Source organism: Pristiophorus japonicus, chromosome 3 (assembly GCF_044704955.1).
Source record: "Pristiophorus japonicus isolate sPriJap1 chromosome 3, sPriJap1.hap1, whole genome shotgun sequence".
Lineage (NCBI taxonomy): Eukaryota > Metazoa > Chordata > Chondrichthyes > Pristiophoridae > Pristiophorus > Pristiophorus japonicus.
The window spans coordinates 256,370,632-256,396,145 of record NC_091979.1 but is presented as its reverse complement, the minus strand read 5'-3'; the positions used below and the strand labels follow the sequence as shown (position 1 = coordinate 256,396,145).

Sequence of the window (25,514 nt, the reverse complement as noted above, 5' to 3'; positions counted from 1 at the left end):
ACTCAACCTCTCCTGTCCAGAAAGAGAACAATTGAAACAGGTAGTAAATTGTTATTGGAGATTTTTAAAATTGAACATTTTAATATTTTAAATATTATTCTTATTTCTTTCTGTACCTGATTTGACTCTAATTCACCCTATTTCCATCTCCGTTGTTCCTCTCTTTCTTTCTCAATCCTTAAATGTAATTGGTTAACAGATTAGATAGACTGTTGGACACATCGTTCACCAAGGTCCCAGATGCCCCGTTACCCTAGCCACGCCATTACCAACTCGCACTTCCAATAACTTGCAGCACAAAATGTTTTTGAACTGAAGGGTGAGGGAAAAAGTCTAACTAATGGGACACAGATGCCTTGATCCAGCAAAATCTGGGTCTATGTATTTCATAGTATGTGTCTTCATATTCAGTGTTCATACTCTCTGATTTATTTGCACAGGTATTTTATTTATTACCTTGGGCAAAACAGTAGAGTACATAAAGGTTGTTGTGGAAGAATATGTAACATTAGTAGAATACATCAAATCAAGCTTGTCATGACATTAGGATACATGAGACCACTCAAGTTATCGCATCAAATCGGAATAGTCATTTCAATAAATACACAAAAATGTTTCCCATCATAATAAGTCATCACACTTCAAAATGAAATTTATTGGGGGTGAATTTCCTTGCCACTTTCTGCTTGTTACTAGTGCATAAATGGCACTAGATTTTTTTCTTTCAGGAAAATCAAGTGCAAGCCACATCTGCCCTATTTCCACCATTAAAACATTTCCCCTGAATATCTTTGCACTTCCCATGGTCCACCCACCGAGTCCCAACTGACCTCATTAATATATATTACCATGAGCACCAGAGGTGCTGCAGCTCTGAGTTTCCTGCTTTTACACTCCTATAACACTTTGAAAAACTTAGACTGAGATTTGTAACATACAGCATCTGCCATGATCAGCTGTTACTGCTTTGCGGGCTCCCACAGCACACTCCTTTAACTACTGCTTTCACTCTCTCTATGCAGCATGTAGGGAATCCTATGGGAGAGAAATTGGTCAACAGCAGTAGTGCAAAACCTCAATGGAAAAGAAAATTGGATGTGGTGTAAAATGGGCTACCGATTTTCTAACAGGCCACGTGCTTCTACAAGAGGACAATACAGTCCTGAAGGCATGCTTTCATTGCTGGACAGGTTGGGAGGCTCTCTGTAGCATATGCCACAAGCCTTACTGTGCCCTTCACAATTTTGCCATACAAGAAGGGCTGAACTTTGACATGGCTGCAAGGTACTACATGAAGGAGCTGGTCACCGTGCTCTGTGCTCAGAGGAGTTCTCAGTGACTGCTGCAAGGGACATCAGAACACATCTCATCACTGAAATTTTCTCTTCTGTGTAACATTCTCTACCTTTAACAGCACTGCCTTACCTCCATCTTCTCACTTTCCAATAAAGGTATATTCCTGCAATACAATATCCATCCTACAACATGACAACACATCAGCCATCTTTGCCTCTCCATGAGCATGCCAAAGGTCATCAGTAGTGGGATGAATGACCAGTTAATTTGAGTTGGTGCCTGGGAATGAGGAAGCAATTACCGCTGGGATGGCATTTAAAGGGTTGTGGCAGAGTAACATGGGGCAGGATCATGTTCCAAAGTCTCCTGCGTGGCTTGATCCTCAGCATCATCTTCATCATTGTCATCTTTATTGTTAAGTGGAAGAAATGTCTTCCCTGAATCTGCTCCTCATCATCTTCCTCCCCTTCATCATCCTCTGCCACGGTTACTGTGATGGATCTGCAGGAAAGGAAGACGGACACTAGGAATGAGTGAGCATTACCCCCTTGGGATTAAAGAGAAAGAGAAGTGCTTCACGGGGATGCCAGGACGTCAGTGTAGGTGTTCCATTAATAATTGGCACCGGCAATGCTGCCAACATCACCATCTCCCAAGAATTGAATGCCTCCCCGCGAACTCCACTGCCTTCTTTTTATGGGGCTGAGGGGTTTACGGCCTTCTCCGGTGTCATGCCTCTGTCGGGCATTGTGCACCATTTTCTCCTGTAAGAAGATAGATTAATGAGGCTAAGGCTAGCAGTTGAGGAGTGTGTGCCAAGTAGCATGGAAGAGCTGAAATAAGAGGTGTTGGGGTATCAGCTTGTTAAAGCAGAGGAAGGGGTTTTAGAGTTGTGCACGTAAATAATTGCTGTTACGGAAATTGGGTAGCCATGGTGCAAACTATCAAGTCAGAGCCCCCTTTAACCAGGATGCATTGTATAGGGTTAGTTGCTCAAATATTACTGTAAGAGGATGAACAATGTGCTGGTGTCCAGCATGGGCAAGGAAGTTAAGGAAGTGTCCAATGTGCAATCTGGCCTTCCCTAGTGAGGTAGTTGAACTTCGTTCAGCACTACTCTGCAGTCCTAAGGGCGATGCCACCTCCCTCCAGGTGGCATGAGTGATATTTCTAGCTGACTTTTTGGCAGGCACATCTAGGAGTTTGTGTCTCTTGACTTCAGAACTACCAGGAGGGCTTAGAGATCTAGTTCGGTAAAGTTCTGTGTTCTTCTCCTGCTTGGTACCATGCCCTGCTGCCTTGTCAGGCTACTTAATGCAGATGCTCCTGCTGTAGACATTGGCCCTGAAATTCCAGCCTCCCCGGGTCCGTAGGGGTATGTACGGACCCGGGAAGGCATCGCAAAAGCTGGTTTTCGGCGTGCAATGCGCATGCACCAAAAGCCGGCTTTTCCGATCTGTCAAGCTCTGGCTTGACAGATCCAACGCATCTCCGGGAGAAGGACATTTGCATGGGCAAGATTGCAGTATTTGCCTATCTCTTGCCCAGCAAATGTCCTTAAAACTCTTCCGCCTGGTAAAAACAGGCGCATAGCCTACTTATATCAGTGTAAGAGTTTTAAAACATATAAAAAAATAAAAAAATAAAATTTAAAAACACATTTTAATGTTAAAAATCCTGCCCACTTAGGTAAGTTTATTTTAAACCATAATTACAAATATTTTTTAAAAATCAGAAAAATATATATTTTTTTGTAATACATTTAAATTAATGTTTAATATGTGATGTTTTTTTTCCTATTTTTTATTGGTGTTTTGGTGTGGGGGTGAGGTTTCTCAATCATAATAATGAAAACTCCTACTTAGGAATTCCCATTTAATGAATGAGAATATTTTATCTGGATTGGCTGTCCAGTGCCACGTGACTCCAGATTCTCCCTGCGCATCTGGAAGACATGCTGCGATGCGCAGGGAGAAGAGGCCTCCGACCGGGATCGCTGGAGGGCGCAGCACCAAAAGGTAAGTGCAGATCTTTTTAACTATTTTCTGGCAAGCGCCCACGGAGAGCCCAGCACCGGGATTTCAGGCCCAACATTTTTGAAACGTATGATGAAAAGAAAGATGAGACATCTGAAGTTACCTGAGAGTCAAGTGAATATGCCGAGCACTATTCCTTCCGACCTTGTCCCCCCAGTCTGATGCTGAAACGTGCAAGCTGAATTGTCTTTTTAAAAGTTGCACTCCAGTTTCCATACATTCCAGCTAATTATACCTACTTTACATGGGATGTATGCCAATGACAGCCCAAGAAATTCTTGTGTAACTACCTCTCCAGGCACGGCAGGTACAGTTTTTTTCATTGACATAACAGTCGCACAATTCACCATGTGGAAATAGTAATTGTGGTAAAATACACAAATAATGCTAGATATTTTTCAGTTTGTTGCAGAAGGAACATGGTCAACTTAATTTGCAACGTTCACTGGCGGAACTGAAAGAAAACAATAAAGTGCTGGAAGGTCATGTTATTTTCCTCAATGAGAAGGTGCATGAGAAAACTGAGGAGACTAAAAGGTAAATAATGAGATAGGTCTTTATATTGCAATCCATTGTCCATTGTCATGTTCCAGACAGTACCAGAGTTCATGCCACTTTGGCCTGCTAATTACATTTTCTATTTGGTTGCTTTTTCAACTTTGATGTTTTCTGTTGTGTGGAAGTGGCACAGACCAAATAACCTCATGTCTGGAAAAAAGATTGCTGCTCGACTGAAAGAGTTTCTGATTTTGTGATAACTATCAGTTTATTACATGAATAATTTTGGGGATAGATGCATTTACAAACTATGGATTTGAAATACTAAGTATGAAAACGTCTTAATTTTTAATTATCATCGAATGTTGATTAATTGATGATGAAAATAAATTAACAGTAATAATTAAAGATGTGTCCGTTAATTTGACATTTGTAAAAGTACAAAACCAAGTGAAAAGAGTTTCTTTTATACCTTAGATCCTAGAACAACATAATTTATAATAAGCAGCGAAATATACATTTAGTTAATGAATAAGATCATCTGCCTTGTTCATTTAACTGTTCAGTTAAGTGTCATTATGTCAAAATATTTTGCAAGTTCACTGCGCAAAAGCTGAAATTAAAATGGCAGTATGGTATATTAAGAAACCCTTTTGCATCATAGTTTATTCAGTGTGTAAACAGTCACTCATAATTTAAGACCTTGTTATTTATAACTGATCACTTCAGAATTAAAGTGTTTTTCCATTTATATTTCTCTTTATACATGCATGTTTAATTTTTTGCAAATATTCCATTTATTTCTGATGAGTGTCCCTTTCTTACTTTCAGCCATTTTACAAAGTATTCTATCTAATTAATGCCACATTAGACTACATAACCCGCATGCTGAAAGGTGAGCGGGATATGCAGACAAGCAATACAAGTTAGTCTATGTTGTTACAAATCACTGCTTACATGTTCATTTGAGTTATACTATTTTTTTTGATTAACATGTCACCAACAAATAATAAACAAAATGATATTTAGAGCTGTTTTATATCCATTATGTAAGCAATAAAAGGGAAGATTAACACAGATCTGAGGTGTTAGCAATCCTCTGACACCAGTTGTAATTGTATTAATTTTGCCGTTGGCTACAGAGTCAAGTAGTTATACACGTGGGAAAGGAAGGCATTCTTGAGGAAGAGACCTGTAGCAGCAAGGGAGAGGAGAGAGTGAGAGACATACAATGGAAGAAAATGACAAAGGTTAGAGAGTAACAGACTGAGTGGAACAGTGAGGGATAATTGGATAAACTGGCATTTGGTGAGTGGGATTTGAAACTTGATGGCATTTTCTAGGATGTGATTGTTGGGAGATGTGCCGAAGTGGCATTTTGAGGAAGTTCCTGTTGGGAGTAGAAGCAGCGACATTTTATCTAGTAAAAATAAACTTTTGAGATAATAGACACACATCTGATGTACAATAAACAGTATGTTATAAGACATGAATTCAGTGATTGTTCTCTAAATGTAACCATTTAGTTCCTAATATTTATCAGGCTGCATCAGGACCATCAAGATCTACAGGAGGAGGTTGCAAAGCAAGCCAGATGCTATGAAGTGACCATCACCGACCTAAGGGCAATGCTGCAGTCAGCAATGGATCAAGTGGCCTCACTGAGCCAGTATAAGAAGGTCTATGAAGAGCTTCGAGAGGGTAAACCGTGCCTCCTTTTTTACCCTCGTCAAAATGATTTTTATCAAAGGGAAAATCTTAACTATCCTTTTACATTAGACAAGAGAAGTTTGTGGCAATAAATAAAACTTAAAGAAGATGTTTGGTGTAAAAAAAATCAAATCTATGAGCAGGGAGGAGTATAGGATTACTTTTTGCTGTGCTGGCATTGCTGGCTTCCAGGTGTTCACCTTTGATCTGGCTTCAGGCAGGAATCTCTGAAGAGGTTTTTGATGACTTTTGACATAATCTGTGGCAGATCTTAAACATTTAGAGACTCCAAAGTGTAGCTGAAAATGTCAATGTATATTTTACATACAAAAAGTGATTGATTTACTGGAAAAATGTAAATGGGGAGTTCTTTTATTCAGTGAACCTTTTAAGGCCGCACTAACATTTTGCAACAGGCACTAACATTTTGCAACAGAAATCAAAAATCAAAGTACATAAAGCCCTGTAGGGCACCTACCGGATACATACAACAATGTTACTTAAAAATATTTCACCATTCGAATAGCTATTTACTGGCTACTGTATATTATGAAACCCACCCCCCCCCCCCCCCCAAAAATTACTACTTGGTGTAATTTAAATCTAATCTTTAAAGTTCTGTATTTTTCAGGACATTTTAAAGAAACATATGATCCAGTGGAGATTCCACCAAATAATTATATTCAGTAGACATTCTGGCCACACATTCCTCTTTTATTTAAAAACTAGCAGAGACCCGCAAAACATTTGCAGTCAACTTAGTACCTTTATTGCAACAGTATTTGTTTAGACTGTTATCATCTTCTTCGTCGCTAGAATCAACTGATGTCCTCACTTCCTCTCTCACCTCTCTCTCTCCACTCTCTCTTTCCCTCTCCCTCCCACCCTCTCTCTCTCCCTCCCACCCTCTCTCTCTCCCTCCCTCCCACCCTCTCTCTCTCCCTCCCACCCTCTCTCTCTCCCTCCCACCCACCCTCTCTCTCTCTCTCTCTCCCTCCCACCCTCTCTCTCTCCCTCCCACCCTCTCTCTCTCCCTCCCACCCACCCTCTCTCTCTCCCTCCCACCCACCCTCTCTCTCTCCCTCCCACCCACCCTCTCTCTCTCCCTCCCACCCACCCTCTCTCTCTCTCTCCCTCCCACCCTCTCTCTCTCTCTCCCTCCCACCCTCTCTCTCTCCCTCCCACCCTCTCTCTCTCCCTCCCACCCTCTCTCTCTCCCTCCCACCCTCTCTCTCTCCCCCTCCCACCCTCTCTCTCTCCCCCTCCCACCCTCTCTCTCTCCCCTTCCTCTCTCCCGCTTCCCCGCTTTCTCTCTCCCTCTCTCGTTCCCCTGCTCTCTCTCTCTCTCTCTCTCTCGCTCCCCCGCTCTCTCTATTTCTCTCCCTCGCTCTCTCTCTCTCTCCCGCGCCCCCGCGCTCTCTCTCCCTCTCTCGCTCCCCCGCGCTCTCTATTTCTCTCCCTCGCTCTCTCTCTTTCCCGCGCCCCCGCGCTCTCTCTCCCTCCCCCGTGCTCTCTATTTCTCTCCCTCTCTCTCTGAAGGCATCAGAAGCCTGCACTACCCATCAAATGTAGCCCGGGCGGGGGTTGGGGGGTTCCCGATCACTGCAGCTGCTCAGACCTGGGTGTGGTCCATACAGACCTAGTGGGGAGAGAGAACAAAGAACCTTGTCCTGCTTGCATGCTATTTTGAGTTTCTTGCAAAGGTAAAATTTAATCATGGGAGCAATACTGACAATGCCATACCTTGTGCAAGCCTTCTGCATGATGGTGCTGCGGAGGAGAGAATTGATTCGACGTCATCGCATAAGGAACCTCAGAGCACGTAGGGTGGGCAGGAGGCCTTACCACGTCGGGTATATCGAGACAGGCGTTGTACCTGCACCTGACTGATGCAGACTATGTTAGAAGGCTGCATTTCCGTAAAGAAGTTGTAACTGAGATCTGTGAGTTAGTAAAAGCAGACCTGCAACCTAGAAGCATCAGGAGGACTGCTTTGTCAGTTGAAGTGAAGGTTACAGCTGCACTTTCATTCTATGCATCTGGATCGTTTCAAGCTATAAGTGGGGATGTGTGCGCCATTTCTCAACATGCAACACATGTCTGCATTCAGCAGGTGACAGCTGCACTATATGCCCAGAGGAATGACTACATAAAGTTCCCCATGACCGCCCAGGCAATACGTGACAAGGCTGTGGGCTTCTCCAGGATTGCTGGCTTCTCAAAGGTACAGGGCTGCATTGATTGTACCCACGTGCCTTGCGAGCACCTTTGGAGGATTCCGAGATGTACAGGAACAGAAAAGGCTTCCACTCCATTAATGTGCAGCTCGTGTGTGATGACATGCATCGCGTCATGTCAGTTGATAAAAGATATCCTAGGAGCACCCATGATGTATTCATCCTACGTGAGAGCATTATATCTGCCATGTTTCAGCAGCAGCTGGAAGGCAGAACAATTAAATAAATACTTTGGTTCTGTCTCCACGGAAGTGGACACAAATAACATCCAAGAAATACTCGGGAACCAAGGGTCTAGTAAGCAAGAGGAATTAAAGGAAATGATTATTAGTAAGAAAATAGTGCTGGAGAAACTAATGGGACTGTAGGCCGATAAATCCCCAGAGCCTGATAATCTGCATCCCAGAGTACTAAAAGAAGTAGCCATGGAAATAGTAGATACATTGGTTGTCATCTTCCAAAATTCTATAGATTATGGAACAGTTCCTGCAGATTGGAGGGTGGCAAATGTAACCCCACTATTTAAAAAAGGAGGGAGAGAGAAAACAGGGAACTACAGACCGGTTAGCCTAACATCAGTAGTAGGGAAAATGCTAGAGTCTATTATAAAGGATGTGATAACAGCACACTTAGATAATATCAACGGGATTAGACAAAGTAAACATGGATTTATGAAAGGAAAATCATGTTTGACAAACCTACTGGTGTTTTTTGAGGATGTAAAAGGGAGAACGAGTGGATGTAGTGTATTTGGATTTTCAGAAGGCCTTTGCTAAAGTCCCACATAAGAGGTTAGTGTGCAAAATTAAAGCACGTAGGATTGGGGGTAATGTACTGGCATGGATTGAAAATTGGTTAACTGACAGGAAACAAAGAATAGGAATAAATGGGGTACCACAGGGATCTGTGCTTGGGCCCCAACTAGTCACAATATATACAAATGATTTGGATGAGGGAACCAAATGTAATATTTTCAAGTTTGCAGACGACACAAAACTAGGTGGGATTGTGAGTTGTGAGGAGGATGCAAAGATGCTGCAAGGCGATTTAGATAGGTTGAGTGAGTGGGCAAACACATGGCAGATGCAGAATAACGTGGATAAATGTGAAGTTATCCATTTTGGTAGGAAAAACATAAGGACAAAGTATTATTTAAATGGTGATGGCTTGGGAAGTGTCAATGTACGGAGGGACCTGGGTGTCCTTGTACACCAGTCATTGAAAGCAAACATGCAGGTGCAGCAAGCAGTTAGGAAGGCAAATGGTATGTTGGCCTTCATTGCAAGAGGATTTGAGTACAGGAGCAAGGATGTCTTACTACAGTTATACAGGGCCTTGATGAGACCGCACCTGGAGTATTGTGTGCAGTTTTGGTCTCCTTACCTAAGAAAGGATATATTTGTCATAGAGGGAGTGCAGTGAAAGCTCACCAGACTGGTTCCTGGGATGGCAGGACTGTTGTATGAGAAGAGACTGAGTTGACTAGGCCTGTATTCATTAGAGTTTAGAAGAATGAGAGGGGATCTCATTGAAACATATAAAATTGTGACTGGGTTGAATAGACTGGATGCAGGGAAGATGTTTCCCCTGGCTGGGAAGTCCAGAACAAGGGGTCACAGTCTCAGGGTATGGGGTAGGAAATTTAGGACCAAGATGAGGAGAAATTTTTTCACTCAGAGGGTGGTGAACCTGTGGAATTCTCTACCACAGAAGGCTGTGGAGGCCAAGTCACTGAATATATTTATGATGGAGATAGATAGATTTCTAGACACAAAAGACATCAAGGAGTTGGGGAAAAAGCGGGAATATGGTGTTCAGATAGAGGATCAGCCTTAATCATATTGAATAGCGGTGCAGACTTGAAGGGCCGAATGGCCTACTACTGCTCCTATTTTCTATGTTTCTATTACTGGGAGACAAAGGGTATGGCCTCGCCACCTGGCTCATGACACCCCTACGCGTAACCCGAACAGAAGCTGACCAGTAATACATGTCGCACATTGCGACATGCAGCATAATAGAGAGGACCTTTGGCATCTTGAAACAGCGTTTCCGATGCCTGGACCATTCTGGTGGCGACTTGCAATACTCCCCTGAGATAGTAGCAGCAGCTAGTAGTAGAACATCCACCTGAGGTGAGAGTGGCTGATGATAATGATGAGGAAGATGCAGATGACGAGGAGGAGGAGGTCGAGGATGAGGATGCAATGCAGCTTCCTGAACCTGGAGCACAATGACAGAGGAGGGCGGTATATGATTTCTAAATCTCTGGCATTAAATTGACAGTGAGACTGATTCTTTTAAAACAATTTGGAACAGTTTATTAAAACACACACACATGCACATTTATCAGCAGTCGTCGGCTATCCTACGGATCTTACTTAGTTACAACAGATACAATGTTACAATAATGATTTATAAAAAGGTATACGTCACTTTCCTCTGGCTGGCTGACTGAACACATGGCCTGCTGTTTTGGCTGGTCTTTCAGCGGGCGTTTTGCCGAGAGAAAGAGAGATAGAGCAGTCTGTGCTTGAGTTTTTATATCCCTCAAGTCCATTGTTCCGCTGAAAGCCTCAGGATTGGACCTTGGTTCCAGGGCAGTTCCGTATTGGCTCTCTTGACTCATGTGTCTGCTGGACTGGCCCAGCCATCCTTTGATTAGGTTAATGGCTTTCCAATTAACACAATACACAAACACCATGCTGGAGGTTTGTGAGCTTCCATTTTGAATCTTTCAAAACTTTCGTATAGTCTACACTTTCAACATTTATATATACACAGAATCAGTTTTATTACTGTACACTTTTATTCTTACAAACTCCCCACCTTGAGGGGGAAATATCCTTATTGACTCCTCATATGGTTTTTCTCCTCAGGGCTCACATATCATAAACATTGAGAGGGTTCTGATAGCTCTGCTGTTTATGGGTTTTAAACTTAGAGAGAGAGAGAGAGAGAGAGAGAGAGAGAGAAAAGTGGATTGATGATTGATGAGTCATGCTGCAGCTCCCACTTCTCCATCTTCCCTCGGCTTCGGTCATGACCAGTATCGTCCTGACAATCATGAGGATCCATAACATGGTCTGTGGGAAACAAGATCAGTGCAGTTTTTACTCTTTGGCAGTTTTTAAACTGATTAATGTGAAACCACTTCTTAAAAACATAGAAAATAGGTGCAGGATCATAGCTGATCATTCACCTCACTACCCCTTTCTTGCTTTCTCTCCGCATCACTTGATCCCTTTAGCCGTAAGGGCCGTATCTAACTCCCTCTTGAATATATGCAATGAACTGGCATCAACAACTCCCTGCGGTAGAGAATTCCACAGGTTAACAACTCTGAGTGAAGAAGTTTCTCCTCATCTCCGTCCTAAATGGCTTATCCCTTATCCTTAGACTGTGTCCCCTGGTTCTGGACTCCCAACATCGGGAACATTCTTCCCTCGTCTAACCTGTTCAGTCCCGTCGGAATTTTATATGATTCTATGAGATTCCCTCTCATTCTTCTGAACTCCAGTGAATACAGGCCCAGTTGATCCAGTCTCTCCTCATATATCAGTCCTGCCATCCTGGGAAAAAAGTCTGGTGAACCTTCGCTGCACTCCCTCAATAGCAAGAACGTCCTTCCTCAGATCAGGAGATCAAAACTGAACACAATATTCCAGGTGAGGCCTCACCAAGACCCTGTACAACTGCAGTAAGACCTCCCTGCTCCTATACTCAAATCCCCTAGCTATGAAGACCTACATACCATTTGCCGCCTTCACCACCTGCTGTACCTGCATGGCAACTTTCAATGACTGATGTACCATGAAACCCAGGTCTCGTTGCACCTCCCCTTTTCCTAATCTGCCGCCATTCAGATAATATTCTGCCTTCGTGTTTTTGCCCCCAAAGTGGATAACCTCACATTTATCCACATTATACTGCATCTGCGATGCATTTGCCCACTCACCTAACCTATCCAAGTCACCCTGCAGCCTCTTAACACCCTCCTCACAGCTCACACCGCCACCTAGCTTAGTGTCATCTGCAAACTTGGAGATATTACACTCAATTCCTTCATCTAAGTCATTGATGTATATTGTAAATAGCTGGGGTCCCAGCACTGAGCCCTGCGGCACCCCACTAGTCACTTGTACTTAACCTGTTTTTCCCCGGTAACTGAATCAAATGAACCGCGGGGTTCATTCGGTCTATAATCTTATGTGGTCCCCACCATCTGTGCTCAAAGGCATGCTTCTTTTTCCCATAATTTGGAATCATCACTGAGTCTCCCACCTCGTATTCAAAGGGACGTACTTTCTTGTCAAAGTACCTTTTAATTTGTCTTTTTGACTTCCCCGATTTGGTGGCCACAAATCGATTGATCTAATCGGTGTGATCTACCACTTGTTCCAGCTACTTGGAACTACATGTTTTCATTGTCAGGGGACTCATCCCCATTAGTGTTAGCTGGCCTGGTGTTCTCATGAGCCTCCCCATCATGGCCTGATATGGGGAGACCCTTATTGTTCTATGAGGTATGGACCTCATTGCCATTAATCACATTGGCAGCACGTTAGCCCATTGAGTGAGGTGGTCCTCGCACAATTTTTTTAACATTAACTTGAGGGTCCTGTTTCCCCTTTCGACCCCTCCTGACGACTGGGGATGGTGAGCAATATGTAATTTGTGTTTTATCCCCAACATTTCCTGCAAATGGGTAAAAATTTTACCGGTAAAGTGTGAACCTTGATCGCTGTCCACTTGTACTGGTACTCCCCACCTAACATGATTCAATCGTGTTTTGGCTGCTATGATTGCAGTGTTGGAGCGGCAGGGGAATGCTTCGATCCATTTAGTGAATTAATCCACCACCACTAGGGCATGCTGAAATTGCCTTGTGCCTGTGGAAGTGGCCCAATGAAGTCTATCTGGAGGTGAGTCCATGGCCCTTGAGGTGGGGATGCGCTTTGAAGCAAAGGTTGATTAGTGCACGCAGGAGGATTGTGTTGCAGGCAAGGTAGGCATCGTGCCATGTATTGGTTGATTATTTCCCTCATGGAAGGCTACCAAGCTGTGGATGCTACCTTATAGAAGGTTACCAGGCCCTGCTGTGGGGTGGGAATGAAAGAAGGAGAGCAGTTCCTGACCCACCTCTGGTGGAATACACACCACCGGGCAGGTGTTTAGCTTTCTTTTGAACATCAGCAACTGCTCATCTGAGTCAGGGGCAGTGGCTAGTATGGTATTGGGAGCCCAGGCTGTTGGTTGAGGAAGGGGTCTGCCTTCCTCGTGCCTGGCGCTTACAACAGCATATGACTAGTATTGCTGCTGCAGAGATTTTAAATCTAGGTGATCTGTTGGGGGGGCCTTGCTGACAGCATTGCAGGGCTCAACAACTATATCCTCTATCTCCCCATCAATCGCAGCGTCCTTGGCTGTTCTGTCTGCTCTGGAATTTCCTTCACTATGTGGACTCCCTTTTCTATGGGCTGCTACCTTTCCTATGAAGTAGGCCTGGGATTGCTGTTTATGGTATGACCAGAGCAGGCGTAACCAGGGTCCTTGGACCAGGGCCTTACCGTCTATCGTACGATAATCATTTTTGTGGTATAGGAGCAGGGAGTGCATGGTTTCTAGCATAGCCACTATCAGACCAAATATTCACGGGTCTATTTGAGGTTTCCTTCACAGCAGTTAGAAGTGCGGCGATTTCTGCATACTGTGAAGACTGTCTGTTGCACCTTCGCTGGATGGTTCTTTCTGGCAATACCACAGCATACCCGGTATGAGGGGATCCTTCAATGTGATATGAGGACCCATCGATGTAGACATCTGGGGCACCCTGTATGGGCTCTTTCTGCACAGGATGGATCTCAAAGTTAATCAGGGGTAGCGGACATTCATGTGGGTCCTCCTCATAGATCAGAAATTGTGGCAGCAATGTGGTAGGTTTGGAAATGGTATCAATGTCTCTTTCCATAAATTCCAATGTCCATTTGCTGAGGCGCTGCGAGGAAACTAGCGAATCTCCAGGTTTCATCAGTAGTTTGAGGTGTGTGTTTGCTATGCAGGATTGTAGTCTGTAGCCCAGTAATAAAGGTAAAGTGATGTACCGACCAGAAGACGGCCAGTAGGTGGCGCTCGCATGCGGTGTACGTCTTTTCTGCCACCTGCAGGATTCGAGACGCATATGCAATGGGCTGTAGTCGATCAGCTCGCATTTGGCATCGAACTGCAGCGAGGCTTTGCTCTGTGGCCCCAACCTCCAAATGGAAGTGCTGCGTGGGATCAGGAGTGATCAGACATGTGGCCTGCATCACTGCAGTTTTTAATTTAGCCACGGACTGGGTGTGGGCATTAGTCCATGCCGGGTGTATGTCATCACCCTGCAATTTTATTAAATCATACAGGAGCTTTGAACACTCTGCAAAGCCTGGGATAAAGTTCCTTTGGTACCCCACCAAACCCAAGAATGATCATAAGGCTATTTTGGAAGTGGGTAATGGCAGTCGCTGTATTATCTCCACCTTGTGAGAGTCGGGGGATGATCCCTCTGGAGAAATAGACACCCCTAGAAAGGTGACCCGTTCTTTTACTTATTGAGCCTTAAGAGGCTTCACCTTTAGTCCCGCCTGGGCCAACAATGTCAAAAGTTCGTGCCAAAGCGACAGATGCTCCTCCATACTGTCGGTTGCCAGCAGTAGGTCGTCTACATTCTGCAGCAAGCAGGTAGGGCAAGAAAAGTCTTTTAAAATTGCAGCCATTCTTTTGTGGAATATCGTGGGGGCATTGTGGAACCCCTGAGGCAGGCATGTCCAGATGTAGCTCTGGTCCTCAAATGGGAATGCAAATTTGTACTGGTCTTCCCTCTTAACAGGGATACTCCAGAATCCATTGGCGATGTCGAGGGTCGAGAAGTACTTGGAACCAGCAGGAATTTGAGATAATATGGTGGGAGTTTCTCTTACTACCGGTGAGCAGGCTGGTGTTACAGAATTTAACTTTCTGTAATCAATCGTCAGTCACCAGCTGCTATCAGGCTTTTTAACTGGCCATGTGGGTAAATTGATCATGAAAGTGCCTGTCCTAAGAACACCCTGCTCGACTGGGGATGTTATGGTGTCTCGGATGTAAGGGTGACTCTCCCTTGGGATGGGGTACTGTTTAGTGAATGAGTGGGGGGGGTCCCTCAATAGATTCCTCGCCTGCCATTTTTCCACAGTCATGCTTGCATGTGGCAAACAGCGCTAGGTGTTTCTGAATTACTTTTGCCACAGCTTCATTTTCGTTCCCTGGAGAGTCATACTCAGATGGCTTTTTAATAGCAAAAACCGAGTGAGCATCTGAAATTTCTATCACTCTTGCCTTTTCTCTCAATCCCATCCAAACACAGTCCCGATTATAATCCATCACCATGCCATACTGATCCAACACATCAGTCCCTAAAATTCCCCTTCTATCGGGGGTGGTCATCAACATCGATGCTGGGACCTTACAGGTGAGATCTCCCAACTGAAGTTCAGTGGCCTTCCCTGAAAACACGGTGGTTGTATCACCGTTAAATCCTTTAAGGGTCATACAACCTTTGCCCGCCACTGCATAGCATTCAGGGTATGGGGTGTGGATGATGGTAACGGCTGAGCCAATATCGATCAGCATAATCTGCTGCCTGCCCCCTTTTAAGACAACAAGGACGACTGGTCTCCCGTAACCATCACGTCGGAACCCTGCTTCCGACCAATCTTTGGGAACAGAACCCTGTCATAGGGTCGATCCTTGAATGGGTCTCTCTAATGAGTCTGCATCGGCGATTGTGTGCACCAGTAAATGATTTTGCCTCCCCATGGCAATTTGGATTTGTATAAGGGTTATCAATTGATCCAATCATTAATCTGTCCCAGAGGGCTTGGACTTGTCCCTCAGGAGGTATCTATGCATTGCATCATGGTTCAGTGCTGGTCTGGGTCTGTTGCAGTCTTTTGCTAGGATGCCTCAGGTTTTCCAATTTATATTTTTTTAAACTCTAATTTGTTTTCATTTGCTTCAAGAACGGCTGCTGTGGCATTTAAATTTGAGAGGCTTTGTTGTTGTAGCAATGAAGCTGCCTGTTCGGCCCCTCTTTCTAATTGCTTAATACTGTGGTTTAATTGACCAATTTCTTGTCTTAAATGCTGTATTTCTCTCTCTTAACTGCTTCACAAGTTGGAGGCCTTCCTTTTGTTGTTTTATAATTTCATTCTCTCTTTTAGTTGAATCTCTTTTACTTGCAATTCTTTCAAATCCTGTATCACTTTGGCCTCCTGCCTCATTAATTTCTCATCTCTTCGAGCACAATAAAATGCGCTGAATGCCACAAGACTGTTTGCCCAATTTGGCCTGAGTTCTCCTTTGTCTACTCTCTCCTGGATAAGTGCCACCAGCTCCCCGAAGGACGCAGGTTGACCCTTGTGGAGGTATCATGCCTGTGCCTTTAACTCTTCTAGGTCTTGTATCAGGAACTTTTTGGAAATCTTCTGATAAACTAGTTCAACATTTCTTTTTATTGTTGGCTTTCTGTTCATGACTGATCCCTTCATCCTGTGTCTTTTGAATATAACTACTGGTGGGTCCCCACTTAAACAGCTCCAACTATCAAGATGACTTCTCTTTATGACGCAACTCTCCTGATCCGTTTAACTGTTTATAGTTTATACTTTGCAACACAGGTTAGAATCGCAACTCCCGAAATTTCCAATTGTTTAAAAGAATCATCAAAAAGCTGCCTTGCCAGACGCCCGCATTCTCCACCAATTTGTAAGATTTCTAAATCTCTGACATTAAATTGACAGTGAGACTGATTCTTTTAAAACAATTTGGAACAGTTTATTAAAACACACACACATGCACATTTATCAGCAGTTGTCGACTATCCTACGGATCTTACTTAGTTACAACAGATACAATGTTACAATAATGATTTATAAAAAGGTATACGTCACTTTCCTCTGGCTGGCTGAACACAGGGCCTGCTGTTTTGGCTGGTCTTTGAGTGGGTGTTTTGCCGTGTGCACAGGAGAGAAGGAGAGAGAGAATAGCCTGTGCTTGGATTTTTATATCCCTTAAGTCCATTGTTCCTCCGAAAGTCTCAGATTAAACCTTGGTTCCAGGGTAGTTCCTTATTGGCTGTCCTCACTCGTGTCTGCTGACTGGCCCAGCCATCCTTTGATTAGGTTAATGGCTTTCCAATTAACACAATACACAAACACCATGCTGGAGGTCTGTGAGCTTCCATTTTGAATCTTTCAAAACTTTCGTATAGTCTAACTTTCAACATTTATACATGCACAGAATCAATTTTATTACTGAACACCTTTATTCTTACAGCGGGCCGTCATGCCCCTTTAACGATTGCTCGAGCCTTGTGCCAGTAGCTCATCTGTGAACGCTTTGCTGCCTGAAGGCTCAGTGGCAACTATTTCACATGGATCATGTTTAATGTTTGGACCTGTTCCCTAATGTTATATTGTGTTAATGCAATAAATGATGGAAATTATTCTTCTTGAGTTCCAAAAGTTGTGTTAAGAATTGAACAAATATTGTAACTGATTCAGTTATAATTTAAAATATATTTTATTCAAAAGTTTAACAAACATTTGTTTGTACTTAACTTAAATTTAATAAACATATTCGTGAATCAAACTTTAAAATTTTCACTTAAGATCACTTACAAACTTTAAAATCACCAACAATCTAAGATCACTTAAACATTTTAAGATCACTTACTCACTTTTAAACTTGTAAATTTACATAACTTACAAAAAGCTTGTAACTGTTCTTAAATTAAAACCGTAACAACAATAACAACAAAAACAGCAGCAAAAAAAGGCTGCACCCATCTCTCCTCCACTTTATTCTAAAACCACCTGCTGTGCTTGGTCTTGGTGACTCCACCACCCCTGCCCGCAGGCAGTGGCGCAGCGTTTCTCAGGTTGGTACCAAGCTTATTCTTTCGAACATCTCGAGTAATGCGCACTTCTTGATGGGGGGGTGCGGCAGCCAGTAACGTGAAAGGCCCGGCGTGGGCCTCTTCAGAGGCTGGTCTGGGGATTGGAGTGGGAGTAGCAGTTGATTCGGTCAATGGGCGCGGGGTCTGGGCATGTTCCCTTATTGCAGCAGCTAACTCCAACATTCCCTCCCTCATATGCCCTTACAGTGTGTCAACTACCTGCAACATTCCCTTCCTCATGTTCACTGACAGTGTTTGAACTACCTGAAACATTCCCTCCCCCATGTTCCCGGACTTGCGTACCCATTTCTCGTGAGAGTGTTGTTGCTTCTCATCATCCACCCCACTGATGGTGTCTAGGAGTGATCGGGTAAGGTCAATGCTCTCAGCACTCATTGTCATCATGTGAACCACATCTGTTAGATCCTGTATCTCAGGTTTGACGCACAGCATCCCAGTGGGACCCGCAGCCTCGGATGGTGGGGCCCTGGGTGTACCTCGCTGCACCTCACTGGGATCCCCAGCCTCGGATGGTGGGAAACCATGGAATGTCCCACCAACACTCAAACCACTACTCAGGGAAGGGGCTGTCACCTCAACGGGCTGGCACCTGCACCTCCTCCAAAATGAGTACAACAGTGGGGACTTCATCCATCCCCTCATCCTTCCTCTCATCTCTATGTTCTTGGTCTGGAAGCTGGGATTGGAAGATGTTCTCTTCAGGCTCATCCTCGTCTGAATCCTCTTATGCATCGTCAGGGTTGGCCTCAAATTCTGCAAAATATAACAGAACAGACAAATAGTTAGCAGCAGAGGAGGGGGCAGGGTGGGCGGCATGAGTAGGCTCACACAGCACAGGCAGCAGGCTGATTTGAAGGACCACGATGAATGATAGCACATTGCATCAACCGAAGTGTAGCTGACGGAGACATCCCCAGGAATCAAAACATGGCTAGCCCGCGCAAAACTTAACATTTAGGAAAGCCAGACACTGAAATTAGCAGGACTTACCCGCTCCCTCGAGTGCGGACCCAGCTTGTGCAGTGGTGGTTGCTTTTTTCCAGGCAGCACCCATCAAAGCAGCGACCCACTCGTCAGTGGGTGCAGATTTGCCGGGTCTCCTCCTGTTCGAGTTCTTTCTCATTTGTTGTGTGCCACTTTCCTCCGCAAAGATGAAAATATAACTTTTTAGAGAGGGTGTCTTTCTGCTGGGTGGGACATATACAGATGATCACATTTTCAATTGCAATTCCATTGAAAAATGAAAATATTACTTACACTAATTACTTGACCAAGGTCCTGCTACTTCTTTTTGCACTGGCCTCCAGACCTCGGGATGATCACCATTGCACAGTAATCTTCTGCAACTTGGTTCCAGCGTTTCTTCTTTTCTTTGGACGGAACTTTTATGTGACCTCTGCTGGTGTCCAGCTCGTGCCATCTGCCCTCAATCACAATAACTAGTGCCTCCACTTCATCCTGTAAGAAATTCTTGGTCCTTGCACCGCGTTGCATCTTGTATTGCAGCTCCAATTTTTCCAATGATATTAAAGTTCTCACACAGCACTCAATGTTCTCACACACACAGCTGGGCTTTAAAAATGTCCGATTGCAGATCGGGAGCTGTACTGCGCATGCGCACCCATAGGAATCATGTCAAAAACGTCCTTTTTTCCGCGCATGTGCAGAAGGGGCAGCATCATTTTTTCAGCGCAGACTTTAGGCTCCACCCCCCCAGGCTGCGGCGCCAATTTCCAAATGTAGAACTGGGAAACTTGGCACATTTATTTTTGGAGCATTTGTGGCCTAGAAAGATGGGCATAACTCTTGGCATTTCGTCAAAAACACGGCTTTGGGGAAAATTGAGGCCAGTACGTTGTGGCTATTGGTAAAGTTGTAGTTGTTAAAGGTATGTGCAGAAAATGCTGTGCTGACACAAAGTAAGCTTTTAGGAGGGAATTGGGCAGGGCATTATACATGGCATAATGGGAAAGAGAACATCCTACGGGGAGGAATTTCCAAAGGTGAAATCGTTCTGTGTTAACCATCTGCGCTCTCGTGTTTAAAGGCCAAATAACACGTAAAAGGAGGAGATACCATAGAATAGCTGGAGGCCCCATGGCATATTCACATCAGTGCTAAACACAGATGAATTGTCTGTTGCTGTCTCTTGACGTAATACCATTTTTACATACGTTTGCACTAAAATTAGCAAAGGCAGGAATGTAAGGGTCCATACAACAAAATCTTGGGGAAAAATTACAGAAAATGGTATTAACATTAAAATTGTTCAATATAATTGAAATGACATTACTGTACAGTGATTAGCATTAATAGGTGCAATATGTGTATTATGTGAAACTGTGGAGCCATGCATTAGATAAAATTAATTATAAAGTAGTTTATTCAGAATATTCCTGAAATATAAACAACATATTCTGTGTACTTACTAATGTGTACATTACTTATTATAAAATAATTTAGATATTTTATGAAAGAAAATGTACATTTATGAACTCAAAGGATTATAACATCAGTGCTAATATGCTATATGTTAGAAATAATATATTTTCAGTGATACTGCAACCAATTTTGTTAGGACTAGGGTGCTTAATGAATCTTTGAAAACTCTATCAAAAAGCATATTTGCCTTAAGAAGGAGTATGATACAGAGAGGGTGTTGTATATAGTTTCTGTATAAACAAGGGAACATATCATGTTCTGGTATGTCAGTTTATTGGAGTGAAGCACCATTTAAGGTGGATATTCTTTTTCCGAGTCCTTATTTTTCATAACTATTATTGCATTTTTTTTACACCTTTGGCTAAGGATAGATTTTCTTGTTGTCATACTGCAACAATAGGATGAATGAAAACATTTACTTTTCGGAAAACCATTTATCATCTATACATCGTGCCTTTTCTGTAACATGAAAATGTAGCTCTTTTGTTGATTTCAGCTACTCCATTTGTTTCTTAAGTCAAGTACCTTTGATACTTTTCGCATTCAGGTTTAGGCACTTCATTTTAGTCTGTTTTTTCTTCGATCATTTATTCCCTCTGTGCTTAGTTACTTTGGGTTAGAACTTCCACTTTTGAGCTTATAGCCTAAAAATGAGCGTTATTTCCAGTGCGGGCGGTAAAAAAGGGTTTTCAGATCGCTGGCTTCTCGCCCATTCTCAAAACACCTAGTTTACATTTTTCAAAATGGGCGTTACCGTGAGCGATATCAAATGGGCAGTAGCGTTAAATTTTTTTGACCTTCTGCCATAAAGTGTGGCCGTCCTTAGCAATGGCATGGCAACGCTTGATTCCCGCAATTCTGGAGGTCAAGGGTTACCATGACATGCGCAGAAGAGGAGACAGAGAGAGAGGGAGCTCAGAGGGACTGAAGGCGTGGCTGGGTGTGGTGTGGCTGCTTTGGGAGGGAGACTTTAGAGCTTCACAGCAAGTAGGCAAACAAAAAGTAGCTGTTAGCAGCCACATATTTGACTGAATTTGGCTGATAATGGAGAGAGAGGAGGAGGTATTACAGCACGCTGTGGAGACTGACGCTGGAGAGAGCAGGGAGGTGCGAGAGGAGCACATTGGAGGTCACAAAAGAGCCAGGGGATTCTCGGACGAGGCAAATGCCTCCCTCCTGCAGGAGGTCGAGTCACGCTGGGGTGATTTGACACAGGTAGGGCGTGGGAAGCCCACCCCAAAGGCCTACCGGAGGATATGGACCGAGATAGCAGAGGAGGTCTCGTCGGTGACCAACGAGGTGCGTGAGGGCAACCAATGCCGCAAACGATGGAATGACCTTGTGGGAACCGCGAGAGTAAGTATCACTTTGATTTACATGTACTTATGTATTTATATAATTTGATTTGTAACAGTCATGAGTGACTAACAGCAGATGTGAGGTCTTGCACTTTTACCGGGAATGTTTTACTCAAAGCCTGCGGTCATGGTGTACGTCTTTAGGTAAAGAATGATAATAATCATAATAATCATGATTACATCTGTCGGTTATGTGTTGTATCAGTGTCTGTGACAGTACCTAGCAATGATATCACGCAATGATCTCATGTCATGTCGTCCTGTCACCTTTTACAGAAGAAGCTATCGACGATGAGGTCCATGCAGAGGCAAACGGGTGGGGGGCCACCAGTCCCCAGCGACATCACTGAGATGGAGGAACGAGTGCTAGCACTCATGGGGAAGCACCCCCCGGACAGCCACGGACACATCTGCAGACCCTGAAATGATGCCACGTGAGTCAAGCTTAGAAACATAGAAAAATAGAAAATAGGTGCAGGTGCAGGCCATTCGAGCCTGCACCTCCATTCAATAAGATCATGTACCTCAGTACCCCTTTCCTGCTTTCTCTCCATACCCCTTGATCCCCTTAGCCGTAAGGAGCATATCTAACTCCCTCTTGAATATATCCAATGAACTGGCATCAACAATTCTCTGCGGCAGGGAACTCCACAAGTTAACAACTCTGAGTGAAGAAGTTTCTCCTCATCTCAGTCCTAAATGGCCTACCCCTTATCCTAAGACTATGTCCCCTGGTTCTGGACTTCCCCAACATCGGGAACATTCTTCCCGCATCTAACCTGTCCAGTCCCATCAGAATCTTATACGTTTCTATGAGATCCCTTCTTAGCCTTCTAAACTCCAGTGAATAAAGGCCCGGTTGATCCAGTCTCTCCTCATATGTCAGTCCAGCCATCCCTAGAATCAGTCTGGTGAACCTTTGCTGCACTCCCTCAATAGCAAGAACATCCTTCCTCAGATTAGGAGACCAAAACTGAACACAATATTCCAGGTGAGGCCTCACTAAGGCCCTGTACAACTGCAGTAAGACCTCCCTGCTCCTATACTCAAATCCCCTAGCTATGAAGGCCAACATACAATTTGCCTTCTTCACCACCTGCTGTACCTGCATGGCAACTTTCAATGACTGATGAACCATGACACCCAGGTCTCGTTGCACCTCCCCTTTTCCGAATCTGCCGCCTTCGTGTTTTTGCCCCCAAAATGGATAACCTCACATTTATCCACATTATACTGCATCTGCCATGCATTTACCCACTCACCTAACCTGTCCAAGTCACCCTGCAGCCTCTTGGCGTCCTCCTCACAGCTCACACCGCCACCCAGTTTAGTGTCATCTGCAAACTTGGAGATATTACACTCAATTCCTTCATCTAAATCGTTAATGTATATTGTAAAGAGCTGGGGTCCCAGCACTGAGCCCTGTGGCACTTCACTGGTCACTGCCTGCCATTCTGAAAAGGACCCGTTTATCCCGACTCTCTGCTTCCTGTCTGCCAATCAGTTCTCTATCCACGTCAGTACATTACCCCCAATACCATGCGCTTTGATTTTGCACACCAATCTCTTGTGCGGGACCTTGTCAAAAGCCTTTTGAAAGTCCAAATACACCACATCCACTGGTTCTCCCTTGCCCACTCTGCTAGTTACATCCTCAAAAAATTCCAGAAGATTCGTCAAGCATGATTTCCCTTTCATAAATCCATGCTGAACCGATCCTGTCACTGCTTTCCAAATGCGCTGCTATTTCATCCTTAATGATTGATTCCAACATTTTCCCCACTATTGATGTCAGGCTAACTGGTCTATAATTACCCATTTTCTCTCTCCCTCTTTTTAAAAAGTGGTGTTACATTAGCTACCCTCCAGTCCATAGGAACTGATCCAGAGTCGAAAGACTGTTGGAAAATGATCACCAATGCATCCACTATTTCTATGGCCACTTCCTTAAGTACTCTGGGATGCAGACTATCAGGCCCCGGGGATTTATCGGCCCTCAATCCCATCAATTTCCCTAACACAATTTCCCGCCTAATAAGGATTTCCTTCAGTTCCTCCTTCTCACTAGACCCACTGTCCCCTAGTACATTTGGAAGGTTATTTGTGTCTTCCATCATGAAGACAGAAACAAAGTATTTGTTCAATTGGTCTGCCATTTCTTTGTTCCCCATTATAAATTCACCTGAATCCGACTGCAAGGGTCCTACATTTGTCTTCACTAATCTTTTTCTCTTCACATATTTATAGAAGCTTTTGCAGTCAGTTTTTATGTTCCCTGCAAGCTTCCTCTCGTACTCTATATTCCCCCTCTTAATTAAACCCTTAGTCCTCCTCTGTTGAATTCTAAATTTCTCCCAGTCCTTAGGTTTGTTGCTTTTTCTAGCCAATTTATATGCCTCTTCTTTGGTTTTAACACTATCCTTAATTTCCCTTGTTAGCCATGGTTGAGCCACCTTCCCAGTTTTATTTTTACTCCAGACAGGGATGTACAATTGTTGAAGTTCATCCATGTGATCTTGAAATGTTTGTCATTGCTTATCCACCATCAACCCTTTAAGTATCCTTTGCCAATCTATTCTAGCCAATTCACATCTCATACCATTGAACTTACCTTTCCTTAAGTTCAGGACTCTAGTCTCTGAATTAACACTGTCACTCTCCATCTTAATAAAGAATTCTACCATATTATGGTCACTCTTCCCCAGGGGGCCTCACACAACAAGGTTGCTAATTAGTCCCTTCTCATTACACATCACCCAGTCTAGGATGGCCAGCCCTCTAGTTGGTTCCTCGACATATTGGTCGAGAAAACCATCCCTAATACACTCCAGGAAATCCTCCTCCACCGCATTGCTATCAGTTTGGTTAGCCCAATCAATATGTAGATTAAAGTCGACCATGATAACTGTTGTACCTTTATTGCACACATCCCTTATTTCTTGTTTGATGCTGTCCCCAACCTGACTACTACTGCTTACACCATTGCGTGATGTAAAGTCAATAGATGCCACACCAACTCATATCTGACCAATCATATATGCTAGATGATTTCTAAAAGTGTCATAGAAATAATGCTGGCCTAATGAAAATCATTGCAATGCACAATGTGTTGATGGTCATGAAATGTGATGTCTGCGATGATTTTGAGAGTGATGGTGCTTTTGTCGTGCATATGCTGTGTGTAGCGCTGGACTCACCTTGTCACCCTAGCACCCCCTTCTCCTCTAACAACCTATTTGTGTCTTACAGCTGAGCCAGCAGCGCGGCCCCAGGCAAGGCCACAGAGGCCAGAAGGTGGGGGCGCGGGGCAGGAGTCGGCAGATGATCCTACTCCATCTGCTGCTGAGGAGCTCCAATTGTCACTCGGCAATCCGCTGGGTCTGTTCTCGACGGATGAGAGCGCGGACGTTGAAGAACCTGCATCGCCATGCTCCAGAACCCATTCCACCCCAAGGCCATCTATTGGTCCTCTGGTCATTCCCGCCTCCACTATGGAGGTGCCAACCACAAGCACCTCTCCACAGGGCACCCCATTTGTCCCCAGGACGGCGCTGACCCCGCGGAGGTCTCATGGACGCGGCAGGTCTGTTCCACGAGCGCGACATGACAGTGGAGAGATGGTCCATTTGTCCAGGAGGACTGTAGACATTGGTGACCAGCTCATCGAAGCTTTGGGGGGCATATCCCGACACCTGGCCACCATGACCAAGTACATTCCGCGCATGGCGGAGTCCCTGGATTCGATAGCCAGGAATACTGCTGCCACAGCCACCCCAGTGGTCCTAGAACGCGGCACTCCACCTCTAGGTTCTACAACACCACTGCGAACGACAGATGAGCGCAAGGATCAAGATACTGCTTCTGCATCAGGAAATGTTGTCCCCCTCGGCACCCCCGCTCCCGTACCCGTCCAACCAACGGCTCTGCCTTCATCCCTCAC

At 44.2% G+C, this 25,514-nt stretch overlaps 1 protein-coding gene across 1 annotated transcript in view; it reads left to right on the top strand.

Annotated features, from left to right (window-relative positions):
* LOC139255665 (uncharacterized) overlaps window positions 1-25,514 on the top strand; it is a 286,509-nt gene that overhangs the window by 87,881 nt on the left and 173,114 nt on the right. Inside the window, exons 6-7 of the mRNA XM_070873964.1 lie at window positions 3,735-3,869; window positions 5,374-5,531. Of these exons, the coding sequence (XP_070730065.1) occupies window positions 3,735-3,869; window positions 5,374-5,531 (293 nt within the window). The remainder of the gene's footprint in view (window positions 1-3,734; window positions 3,870-5,373; window positions 5,532-25,514) is intronic.